General features: G+C 33.6%; 1 protein-coding gene across 1 annotated transcript; it reads right to left on the bottom strand.

The window, feature by feature from the left end:
* Positions 1-687: 687 nt before the first annotated feature.
* LOC144446597 (ras-related protein Rab-32B-like) lies at positions 688-12,456 on the bottom strand. The gene is made up of 8 exons (XM_078136402.1): positions 12,453-12,456; positions 12,133-12,229; positions 9,975-10,031; positions 9,749-9,781; positions 9,130-9,157; positions 3,202-3,276; positions 1,352-1,460; positions 688-1,033 (listed from the first exon to the last, which is right to left on the bottom strand). The coding sequence occupies exons 1-8, from the start codon at positions 12,454-12,456 to the stop codon at positions 879-881; spliced, it is 558 nt and encodes a 185-aa protein (XP_077992528.1). The 3' UTR covers positions 688-878.
* Between the last annotated feature and the right edge of the window lie 1,510 nt (positions 12,457-13,966).

The following is a 13,966-nucleotide window of genomic DNA, read 5'->3' as shown; positions in this document are numbered from 1 at the left end:
TGTGGATAAATGAAATAACATAAATTAGCAAGTCTGCCAGTATAAAGAGAATGGGAAGTACCGAGTCAAAAGTACGTTGCCAACTACTCTGTATGCAAATACTATTTCATGTAAAAATGATCACCGTACACTTTTGGTCAGTTTATGTCATAAGTCTTCATCTTGGCCAATCAGCACACTGCTATCACCATGATTTGCATACAGAGTAGTAGGTACCAACCTAGAAATGGTGGAAATTTGCTAAATACATTTTCAATTTTAGAACTCTTACTTAGCACTATTTGTAGCAGAAATTTATTCATTCTACATCATTGCTTGTTTGAATATTTTATTTGGAGGCAAATGGTCTGTCCTAGTTAAGAATTTTACCAGACAATTCACATGGTTTCATCTCTTTTACTTTTGTGTGTACAGAGGGGGAGGACACATAGTTTATACGTAGATGTTATTCACCAATATTTTTCTTTGTTCAGCCAAGGAAAATACAAGTGACCAAAAAGGGGTCTTTGTCACTGAGTCGATAGCCGAGGTCACAAGTATTTTCCATTTGAATGATGAAAAATATTGGAGAATAACATATTTATACCAGTGCCAGTAATATCAAAGACAAATCGAGGAAAGTAATGGCAATTTTGAACATTTTGACTAATATTTCAAACACAGCAGAACCAGTGATGTAGACACACTTTGTTGTGACATAATATGTGCATTGTTATGATGTAGAATGACCAGAGTATATATTCCATATTTTTTGTTCTAAATGGCTCATGCATGGTATACTCATACTTAGCAACATTATTCATTTACTATCAAAACAAGATTACATGTCCCTATACTGTAGATTGCCGTAGTAGTGGATCAATGTCCCAGTCTACATTCTATGAATTAAGACAACATGAACTTTTTCTTTCACTATCTTCTGGATCTTGTTCATCTGGGTATGCATTTGATGGCAACATGATGCACTCTTCTTGTCTGGTGCCTTCGGTGGTCAGATGAAGAACATTTTGTACTAAAAACACCATGGCTTCATCTGTAAACATATGAACACATATAGACATTAGTGGATTGTATTCTGTTATGTTCTATACCAGCAACCCTATAATACTTGATGCAAGAAGGATATCATATTTTACAAATATTTATTGTGATTAGTATTGTCAGTAACATATACTTGTCAGATGTTTGTCAACCTCCTTCACAAAGTGAGTATTCTTAGTAAAACATGTGAAAATATAAACAAATCATAAAATGTGCCATGCCCAATTTGATGGCAACAGCTAAAACTGCAGAGAGAAAAAAATGGAAAAACAATTACAACACATTTTGGAAACTGAATGAAAGTACTCACTAATATTTTTATCTTCTTTTGCTGAAGTTGCAAACCAACCAACAAATTTATTTTCTCTACAGAAGGCATCTAGGGATTGATCATCTACCATCACGTCTTCAAGGTCACACTACAGGTCAAAAATGGGTTTTATAGAAATTACTGACAGATAACATCATCAACATTTTTTTACTTCAAAGTTCGATAAATATCACCTCTTCATCAAATTCCTCACCTTTTTTGAGCTTTATATATATGTGAGGAGAAATTTGTGCTCAGGCAAAAATTGTGCTCAGGGCAAAATTTCCCACAATGTACAGTATCCTATACATGTATTTCATAAAATCGGCATGCAATTTCAGGAGAACATTTAGTTTTTTTAACAATATACAAACTGTTTTTTCTTTATGATTTGAACAGCCCTGTTGGATAAAACATGGTAAAAAATTCAAAAAATCTCATTGCGCCATTACAAGAATTATACAAAAATTGCGCTAAAAGCCATAAAAATGAAACAGAACTATAAAAGTTGATACATCAATCATGAAAATATTTGACATAATATACATATACATGTTTCTGAAGCTAAATTTGGTGCACAACACAACTTGGTCTGATCTCTGTTTTCCTTTCTTACAGCTGCAGGCATCAACATCATTACGATGGAACAGATGATGAAATTTACAACATGGCTGGAGGAAAGTATTGTAAAACAAATAACCTCCCACTGACATCATTAACATCACTGCAAGCATGTACGGAAAATATTCTAAATGTCAGTAACTAATCACAATAAGCAAATTTCTTCCTGTAGATTTAGATTCTCCAGCTAAAGAATTAACACTTTAAGTAAGACATAATTCCTTTGGCTACGTGAAAGATGTTTTCAAAGTATTGAAAAGTAAGTACTTCGATGATAAATGGATATTTTGGTGGCTCTACATCGAATGTTGAACTGTTGTAAACTTCTTTGCAAAACCATTTTTCAGCATTTGATTCCATTATGATATGTATTTACAATAGTGAGAGAACATTTATCTTCAGGAGTCCTGTTTTAATACCCATAGACAGTGGGAAGAAATACCCATAGTTTGAGTTCCATAATGAATTTGTTTTGTACATAGTGGCTGCAAGTTTTACAATGTAATCAAAATTTCAATCATTCCAAAATCTATTTTTTTAGTACATGACATAAAAGTTATACATGACACCCTCTAATAAGCCTGAAAGAAAACAACATAGAATAATTCTATCTTTCTTTTTTAGATTTTCACAATATCTCACAAGTTTACCTTTCATGATCATTTAATTATTTATGGCAACATAGTTTTATTTCATAACCAATCCAAAGAAAATTAATTTGCATTTCTGCCAGGTATTAGAGGCAGGTAGAAAGAGAAACTCTAACGCCTTTGGTAAAGAAATTTCAGAACCATTCAAAATCTTCAAAATCTGCTAAAATTATAATTTAAAACTCTCTAAGGGAACATACTAATATTTAATATTGTTTCATATTTTCTTCTGTTTCTTCTTTAATTGCAACCTTTTTCTATTATTATTTCATGCACAAATTTCTGCCGTAATGAGAAAAGTTTTAGAAAATTCCCAAGAATAAGGCTATTTAAGTTATGTTAACTATTACATTTTGTCTATAGAGATCCACATTTAGACTTCACAAGTTATTTAATCACAATATGTTTATTCTGAACTTCTTCATCCCAGTCCTGGCTGACTATAATATGGCTTGACACAATCTATTTATACTAATTTACATCTACTTTTATGAAAGTATGACAAGCTACACAAAAACGTTTGTTGTCATCACATTGATAGATCCAGACTCAAAGTACACCAGGTTTTAAAAAACTAACCTTGTTGGCTAAAAGTAACACTGGTACTGGCTGTCCATTTGCAAGCATAACTTTTTGATTCACGTCATTATACCACTGGAAAAAAGTAAATAAATATATAAACAATTACAAAAATTGGCAAAATTTAAAAGCTGAACATGAATACTACAATTTTAGCCCCAAACTTTGGTGCTATGAATATACATGATAGATGACAACATTTCATAACAATTTTTCTGTTTTTCAACCTCTACAAAATTTCGCATTGATCATCACCAACTTTCTACATGAGGCTTTTAGTCACAGAAAACACACCATATACAATTGAAACATGTGACAACTATTTATTTATTTATTTGATTTGGTATACTTTATGTCTTATAAGCCAAGGGGGCTGCTGGATGTGGCTATTTCTGTGTATACCGTACCAAGAACTGAATTTATAAATTGATAAGTCCCACATAGGACACTAAACTATTTAACATAAGATAACAAAACATCATTGCATCATTGCATTGTAAGTTGTACTATCACCCTGTTTTCAAATGCTTGCACTAGGCCCAAGGCTGACAAATTCTTTGCAAGAGATGTCTGCAAGTCTTCCTACTACATATTTAATGATGCATTCAGATCAGCCAATTATGTTGCTGACTATCTCTCTTCTCTCTCTGCACCCCAAGGACTTTCTTACTTTTGAGTTTCTTTAGTAAATATCAGTCATTCCCTTTGCTGATTACAGATCATCATTTATTCATGTATTCCATGGAGACTCGGAGTATGTCTTCAGTTTGTCCTACTACAAATTCCATTGTATATTGCCTAAAGGTCAGTACAAATATCCTCAGGTCATACTAAAAAAATTCCATCATTTACTTTAATTTTATAGTCCCAGTTGAACACCCTTGGGACATACCACTACTGGTATATAATCAGTCATGAGGTCCCTCAAGTTATATCTGATTTCAAATTCTACATGCATGCCCTCAAGCCATACTATTCTATTCCATTGATACTACCCCAATGACATATAATTATAAAGGTTGGCTGAAATGCCCCGAGGTCATCTTAATGAAAATTCCAGTCTTACTGCCCTTAGGTCATCAAACTGTGTAGATTCTCTCACGTCGTACTATTATAATTTGCACTGTGAGTTCTCTAAGGTCACCAAAGTGTGACGTACAGTGTAAACACCTTCAGGTCATATTCTATTCAAAACAAACTTTGGAACTAACTTTGGTGTAAACAAAGTCACTTGGAACTAACTTTGGTGTAAACAAAGTCACTTGGAACTAACTTTGGTGTAAACAAAGTCACTTGGAACTAACTTTTTGGTGTAAACAAAGTCACTTGGAACTAACTTTGGTGTAAACAGTCACTTGGAACTAACTTTGGTGTATTATAAGAATTCGACTCAAATCTTGCCTCACTTTTTATCCTGTCATATATTTATTCCCTCCCCTCCTCTTTAACCTCCATCCTCAAATTGATTCCATTTTAATTTGTCACATTTCAGCAACGGATCTCCACACATTATTTTATCATGAATCCCTGTATAACTACCCCCTATATCATATGCTAGAGTTTCAAAAATATAATATGTCCCAAATATAATAGCCGACTGGGCCAATCTTCACATCAGTTTGCCGGTCCTTCGTTATGGAATAAAATATCAAATGATATCAGAAGTACTAGTATTCCTAGTAGCAGGGCTAGGTTTAAAACAGAATGTAAGCACTGGATTCTAAGTAAATATTAAGGTACATTGGTTATTTGATGATCATTTTATGGCATTTGCTGTAACAATTATTTTGTTTATTTTCACTTGTCGTGGTACGATCCTATCACCGTAGTGTGTTTATTAGTGTTATTAATATCATAAACATCTGTTGTTGTTGTTGTTGTTGTTTTGGTTTTGGTTGTTGTTGTTTTTTCTTTAAAAGTTTCTGGTTTTGTATGTAATGTTATTTATTTTGAACAACTACAGTCACCACAGTATGATATGCAATTGACATTCAGTTGAAATCAAGTGACTAGCCTTGAATAGTTTTCTCAAAACTATTTTCTAGTCTCTCACCGACAATTCGTTTTCTTTTTTGATGTTAATGTTTACTTCTAATTTGTATGTTATTTTGTTAGAAACCAATTTCAATTTCAATTTCTAAAAAATTCTTGTTTGTCCTTTTATGGACTGGATGATTAACCACGTCTTTCAAATAGAAATATTTTGTAAAAAAATACTAATTACATCTTTCCAACTACTGTACCATAAATTGGCTTTATAGTCATCCAATGCAATCCGCTTTCAAAGTTTCTAAAAAATAACAAACTTTCAGGCCATCAGGAATAAATCTTCCATTTCTGGTTTTGCATAAAAAGTGTTTGTAGATATCATTGTGATACCAATACTTCTACAACATTATTACCCTGCTATGTAATGCCCCAATATTCCATATATGGACAAAGGGTGGAAATGACATGATATAAGACATTATTACCCTGCTATGTAATGCCCCAATATTCCATATATGGACAAAGGGTGGAAATGACATGATATAAGACATTATTACCCTGCTATGTAATGCCCCAATATTCCATATATGGACAAAGGGTGGAAATGACATGATATAAGACATTATTACCCTGCTATGTAATGCCCCAATATTCCATATATAGACAAAGGGTGGAAATGACATGATATACAACATTATTACCCTGCTATGTAATGCCCCAATATTCCATATATGGACAAAGGGTGGAAATGACATGATATAAGACATTATTACCCTGCTATGTAATGCCCCAATATTCCATATATGGACAAAGAGTGGAAATGACATGATGTAAGGCATTATTACCCTGCTATGTAATGCCCCAATATTCCATATATGGACAAAGGGTGGAAATGACATGATATAAGACATTATTACCCTGCTATGTAATGCCCCAATATTCCATATATGGACAAAGGGTGGAAATGACATGATATACAACATTATTACCCTGCTATGTAATGCCCCAATATTCCATATATGGACAAAGGGTGGAAATGACATGATATAAGACATTATTACCCTGCTATGAAATGCCCCAATATTCCATATATGGACAAAGGGTGGAAATGACATGATATACAACATTATTACCCTGCTATGTAATGCCCCAATATTCCATATATGGACAAAGAGTGGAAATGACATGATATAAGACATTATTACCCTGCTATGTAATGCCCCAATATTCCATATATGGACAAAGGGTGGAAATGACATGATACAAGACATTATTACCCTGCTATGTAATGCCCCAATATTCCATATATGGACACTGAGTGCTTAGGAGCATAACAGAGGTCATTATTACCCTCCTACAGTACATCCCAATAATCTACATACAGAGAAAGAGCGCAACAGGCATATAAGATGTTTTATTACCTTGCTACAAAGCACAACATGTTTATTCATTGTTTCACTGAAATATAACATCATGTTTATTAAGCTAAGACCACTACAAGAACTCTTTTAGTGGTCTGAGGTATAACTAGAAGATAGTGGTGATAAAAAAAAGTTAAAGCTATTCAAATCATGTGATACCTGAAAATAGATATAGTTTAGAATTTTAATACTAGAACAGAAAGGGCAGATGAAATTCTAAATTCAGGCAAAAAAAAAATGCAAAACATGTCAATTATTCAGAGTTTGACATATCTTTCTAGGTAGAGGTAGAGATTTTCTTTAAAAAATACAGCATTAAGAAAGAACACTGACTTTTGTAGATAAGTGGTATCAAAAAGCTACATGTATGACTTTGTTTTAGATGCGTGATATCGAACTTAACTCCGATAAATCCATGTCTGCATTTCCTCGTCTATTTGATGCAAGACAAGCTGAAATCTGGATAAATGCCATAAAGTATTAAAAGGGAATTTCCTGCAGCTACGTGCAGCTTTCTCTATCAGGAATATAATTTTCAACTCCCTGGATGGATGTCTTAGTAAGATTTCAGTGTGCATACCCCAGGCTGGTAATACCAGATGACAAAATGTTAATGCAATCTCAGGGACATGGACCTGCCTGCAGATACACAGAGTGACCTCCCATTGTACCCAATAGATTACAAATCACGACAATTAAGATTTGTGTTCGTCCTCTGGGAAGGAATACTTATGTGGATTACTGAGAACTAGAGTTGAGTACAGACGCCTTGGGCTCCGTGCATGCAAGCTGAAAGACCACATCTAGAACATTGAACAGCCCCCTCAGGCTCTACACCATACTTTGTGATAAGCCCCTGCAGATTAGAGTGGTACACCCCATGGGTATGATGGAATTACAGGATAAATAATTATGACAAATGTAGCTGTCAATTATTTATTGCAAACATACAAATAGGTCAGTGGTTGTAGAAGGAAAACGGAAAGAAAAAGGTAATGGGAGTACATGCTAAATTTTCAACTATATTTGACAGCTATAATTATTATCTAGCAGTTTTATTACTATCTGTGAGTAAATGACTATTTAGAACAATTAAACTATACTTAGTGAAATGTTTTATCATATCACTGCCAATGTTTTGCTTTGTAACTTTCAAGTTGGACCTAGCAAAATAAAAAACTGATTTTTTTTCATAAGTCCCATACATATACATGTAAAAATCTATTGCTGTATTTCTGTGTTTGTGGATAGATTTCATTTTTGTCTTTAATATTTTCTAATACCAGCACATCCATTCTTTTGAAGCTGTATAGATTTTTATTCTCGAATCCGTGACCAAACAATAATACTACACTCTTGCATCATGTTTTTTTTTCTGACAAAATATTGAATTTTTTAATCTTATCATTTTTAAAAAGTAAAGGAGTTGTGACATTTTCTACAGTGCTTTTTTTTCTAGATGATAACCTTGTATATATATAGTATAGCATATTACTGTTTGTTTTTTTGACAAAATTGAAGGGAACACTACAAGTAGTTTGCATTTCAATAGCAGACAATGTATGCTAGATTTATTTGTATCATTTTTGTATCAAGACCCCTTAACTTTGTATCAATTATCAACTCCTGTAACACAGCTGGAAATGGGAATGTGTTAGATACTGGTGCTTTCTATATCAAGTTGTCATTTGTATGTAAACTGCAGTAATTTAAATAAGTAGTGCTTTTTACATCAAGTTGATATTTGCATGTAAACTGCAGTAATTTGTATAAGTAGTGCTTTTTACATCAAGTTGTCATTTGTATGTAAACTGCAGTACATGTAGTTTGATTTTATATTTTTGATAAATATTTTTAAAAATAAATTCCCAGACTACATCCATAGAAGTGAAGCGACAAAATGACAAAAAAAAGACAAACTGCACTTATCGTAAGTACATAATCATGGGTCACGTGATGTCATCAGCATCAGCTGTCTAAAATTGAGAATGAAAGGTTTTCTGCTAACCCCAGCCAGTGTGTCCTCTAATGATAGATAAATTTTGTTTTGGGTCAATAGTCACCACATAGTAAGAGATACGTGAACACCAAGTTTGGTCATCACTAGAATATTAATATAATAATATCAAATTGGCTTAGTGGGCACACATCAAAATTTGTGTATCCTTAGAGAGTACACTAGTCCCCCCTCACCCTCTCCCAAACATACTCCTGTGACTGGAATATTCAGTCTCTCTATTCGAAATGACTGTAAATTGACTTTGTATTTATAAATTGTCTATGTTTCTATTCAGGAAGACAGTAAATAGATGACATCTAATTTACTTTTTCTCAGCTATTTACAATGCTTCTGTTACTCATTTGCATACTATGAACTAAACATTTCTCCTGCTCTGTTACTAGGACACTTCTCTGTTTGTTGTGTTACTGGTATCATGGCAACAACAACACAACAGCTGACAACAGAAAGTAGACTAGTCTGTGTTTTGACAACTAGAAATAAAAGACATTATCTTACCTTTAATACTGAATCAAATGTTGCAGGTCTGTGAAGTCAAAGAAAAAAAATAAGTCACAGCAGTAAGTCTGATAATTTGGACATATGTTGTAGAATTTGTAACAAAAAATATTTGAATAAAATGGTTAAAGCTATTGCCTTGGATTTACGGACATGAATATAAACATTGGTGATGAAACAAAGTAATACACATCTTGGTAAAATGTTTCATACTATATAGCGCCCTCTTGTGGTGTGACTCAACTTTCAAAAGGTCAACATCTACTTTTACTCCATTAATTTATGCACTTCTTATTCTATCAGTCAGTAGTGACCTTCAAAATTAATTTGTTACATTTATTCTGGAAAGTAACTCATGATTTATTTGGAAGTTTCCTAAATTATGCTGATAATTGTAGAGATAAATTATCTGACAAATGAACGTTTCAGTGAATACTATGTAAATAATATAAACCAGTTTGTTTGAAAAATTATAATAAGACCAGCTATTGTTATATTAGGTATTTATTTCTCCATCTTCTTTGTTCTTCATCACTTTCACCCAAACCTCAGGCCTCAATTTTACTAGACAGTACAGTTGAATACTGCCCTCTAGTGGCAGATACATCAACAAACTTACCTTGATAGGTCAAATACAATTATTGCTGCAATGCTGTGGAAAAATAAAACAAAAATAGAATATAAGTCAATGACTTCTTACCCAGGAACACAAACACTACACAAAGTCCTTGTCAAGTGAATTGTTTGAGCAATATAGATCATACTCGTTTGTTATTGCAAATATCTATAATGAAGATCAAAACTTTTCTATGAAGCAAAACAGAACTAAATACTTGTATACTTACGCATATTTATAATACACTCTTGTCATGTGACCAAACCTTTCATGACCTGCTATGTCCCTGTAAACAAGAGTCAAATATTCTGATCATTAGTGGCAAATTTAATTATTGAAATATAACTCACTAAAGGTGACAAAACCATGCAAATACTAGAATGGTAAGGGAAGCTGGGTATGGTAAGTTTTTGTAAGGTAAACTGATATGAAGTAATATTAGAATGGTAAGGAAAGCTGGGTATGGTAAGCTTTTGTAAGGTAAACTGATATGAAGTAATACTAGAATGGTAAGGAAAGCTGGGTATGGTAAGTTTTGTAAGGTAAAGTGATATGGAGTAATACTAGAATGGTAAGGAAAGCTGGGTTTGGTAAGTTTTGTAAGGTAAACTGATATGAAGTAATACTAGAATGGTAAGGAAAGCTGGGTATGGTAAGTTTTGTAAGGTAAACTGATATGGAGTAATACTAGAATGGTAAGGAAAGTTGGGTATGGTAAGCTTTTGTAAGGTAAACTGATATGAAGTAATACTAGAATGGTAAGGAAAGCTGGGTATGGTAAGCTTGTGTAAGGTAAACTGATATGAAGTAACAATAGTTATAATGAAGTAATTTTTTATTTGTGCAACAAAGGTGAATATCTGAAATTCCAAGCCATCTGATAAACTTGGACAAGGAAAACTAATTATAGTGTTCATATAATATGTTATTTTGGTTTGGTTATTTGCTTTTCATGTACTTCCATGGAATTGTAAGAACATATCACTATTATCAAAAGGAGATGACAATGACTCAATGACACCAAGTTGGTAATGTGCAGTGTACATGTAATCAGATGGCTAAGTTACAAACTCCATTGATCAGTGTATAAATGAAAACAATGTAATTGATGCTGTCAGATCAACATCCCATACGACAATTGCGAGTTTGCTACATGCATTTGCTAGTTTGCAACAAGCTTGTAGACAGCTTGTAGGGTCTAGTTGAAGATTGCACCAAGCTTGCGCATGCTTGCAAACCCGGTAGTGAAGTTTCAGTCTCTTTGCCGCATGCTTTTGACATGCTTGCAGTACCCTGCAAGCTTGCAAAACCCTGCAAACTTGCAAGCCTTTGAGCAAAGAAAATTTCATAAGATTCCTCTCACCTCTGCAGGCTTGTCACATGCTTGTAGTATGGCATATGATGATGCGTGCTGTTTTAAATGTACAATTTTGCCAGAATAGCAGAGCAACATCCCTTATGAAAGTCGCAAGTTTGCTACTTGCATGTGCAAGTTTGCAACAAACTTGTAGACAGCTTGTAGTTGTAGGGTCTAGTTGAAGATTGCTCAAAGCTTACGCATGCTTCCAAACCTGGTCGTGAAGTGTTAGTCACTTTGCTACAAGCTTGTGACATGCTTGCTGTACCCTGCAAACTTGCAAGCCTTTGAGGCAAAGAAAAATTTCATAAGATTCCAATCACCTCTGCAAGCTTGTCACATGCTGGTAGCAGAGCAACATCCCGTACAAAAGTCACAAGTTTGCTACATGCATGCACAAGTTTGCAGCTCGTAGGGTCTGAAGGGTACCTGAAACATTAAACTGAGAGTCTCAGATGGCAAAAACATGTCTACCTGAGAATAGTTTCAGTTCGCCAAAAATCGTCATCTGAAACCAGTCTCAGTTTGCCAGTCTCAGATGGGAAAAAAATCTACTTGAGAATAGTCTCAGTTCATGATCTGAGACAATTGAAGACTTTACCAAAGACTGTAAATGCAACAAACATTACTCAGTTCATGGTCTCAGTTGATCATTTTAGGTACCCTTACATACCTCCCAAATCTGTTGGAGAGATATCCAAGTTCTCGTTAGAGAGTCTAATTGGCAGAAACATGGTATCAAGTAGCCCATCTATATTAAGAGTTGCCCACATAACCTTAGCAGAGATAAGGGCTGTAAATTTCTCCTTAAGATTTATGGGAGCATTCTCTGTAATCAGGTCACATGATCATAAACAGCATCATCTATCATGGAGTGAACAAGACTGCTGACAGTTTGCAGTTGAAAGCTTATGTTGTGTGCATTGGTTAAAATATTAGTACTCACAACCTTACACTTTGTTAAGGAAATTTTGATAACACCTTTAAATGCATATTTTTGGTTTAAGACAAGGCATGTGTAGTGACTTACCAGAGTTGTAAATTAACTTTTGTGTTTTCATTCCAATTTATGGACTTGAGTGCAAAATCTACTCCAATAGTGAGCTTGTAATTTGGTGAAAAATAACCTGTAATAACAAACAATTACATTATTAGGTTTTAAACTGACCATTAGATGTGATCTCACAAAGGGTCTGTAAATTTAATGTTGTTGGTATTGAAATGTATTCAAAACATGTCGAGTAATATCTATACCTATACAATAGCAATCAATTATGACATATTTGGTTCCTGTACAAATAAAATCCCTAAACACCAAGTCTCACTTTGTAAGCTTGTGTGCATATTTACCCATGTCTGTGTCAAATTATGTGCTTCTAAATATATTTTAACGTGTTTTGTGTGTTTGCATTACATATACTGACTTAACATTACAGCCATTAATGAGTTCATTTGAGTCAAAAAATGTCATTTCAGGTGCAGACTGTGCACCTTTACAGCATTTCAGGCTACATTTAGTCTAGATGCTATCCATGACTTCAAATCTCAAGATCTATCTTCACCCCAGCTAGCTCAATGCGAAATCATGAACCAAAAGTTGTTCATGCAAATGTGTAAACCCCAAACTCAGTTAGAACAATGTAAACAATGTATAAGTAGCATCCTGAGCAGACAAATATACCATATTTGGACATTATGTAAATGAGTAAACCCCAAAACTCAGTTAGAACAATGTAAACAATGTATAAGTAGCATCCTGAGCTGACAAATATACCATATTTGGACAATGTGTAACTGACCATATAAACACTAACATATCATTGGGTAGAATTTGAGTAACATTTTACGACACAATGTTAATGATTGTGTGTGTGGCTTCATTTGGATATGAAATTTAATCTCAGGACTTCATTGAGTTTAGGCTAGTGCTATCCTTCATACAATTTTAAGATATCTCTTTCAGGTAAAAGACTACATTGACATCCAGACTACAGAGCTAGAGATAAGAAGGGATTTAAAGCCATGGATAGTCTCTAGACTAGGCTATACTCATGCAAAATGAAATTACCCTATCATTCATTCATTCATTCATTCATTCATTCATTCATTCATTCATTCATTCATTCATTCATTCATTCATTTATTCATTCATTCATTCATTCAAAATAGTGTGATTAGAACAAAAAAATATTTTAAAAATCACTATTGTTATTTCTTCTTAAGAAATTTTGTTTGTAACTTACCTTCTGTATATCTCCTAATGATTGATGTCTGTGCAAAGAAATATAATACAAATTTTATAAAATGAAGTGAAAAAAATAGTTATAAATAGTACAGTAGTACCACGCTTTATCAATAACAGGAAATAATGAAGTTTCAAATATCTGCTATCATGTGGTATACCGTACAGTCACTTCCTGTCACTGGTATCCCAGGTACAAATACTAATGTCAAAACTATCCTCCAACCCCAGGCATACTACTGTCTAGAGGCTATTCTATGGCTTCGATGAGATTCCATGCCACAACTATAGCCTCTAAACTATGTATACTAGAATCACAGCTATAAAGTTTTACTGCACCCTTCAAAGCTTTCAATCAAGTTTCACTCCCAATAGTGCTTTCCATTGTATCTCTCTGTCATTTATTCATTAGTCATTCCTACAAATGTCAACATTTAATAGTAATAAAACATACTTGTTACCATGGATATAAGATAACAGACCACAGACTCTACTGCAGATGTTATAAATCAACATTTATGGAAAACCCAATGTAAAAGTAAGTACAAACACTATTTGGGCTAAGTCATAGTTTTATTGCTTTTGTAACAAGAGAATTTTCAGATTTATTTTATGATACACT

The sequence above is a fragment of the Glandiceps talaboti genome, chromosome 2 (assembly GCF_964340395.1).
Source record: "Glandiceps talaboti chromosome 2, keGlaTala1.1, whole genome shotgun sequence".
Taxonomy (NCBI): Eukaryota; Metazoa; Hemichordata; class Enteropneusta; family Spengelidae; genus Glandiceps; species Glandiceps talaboti.
The sequence above is the reverse complement of the archived record's forward strand: the minus strand, read 5'-3'. Positions and strand labels throughout refer to the sequence as shown.

Bases quoted from the DNA above. Each gene is read 5' to 3' on its own strand.
- LOC144446597 (XM_078136402.1), bottom strand. The intron at 10,032-12,132 runs GTAAGTCACTAC...TCTTGTTTACAG, and splicing joins AAAGTTAATTTACAACTCTG to GGACATAGCAGGTCATGAAA. The intron at 9,782-9,974 runs GTAAGTATACAA...ATTTTTCCACAG, and splicing joins AGAGTGTATTATAAATATGC to CATTGCAGCAATAATTGTAT.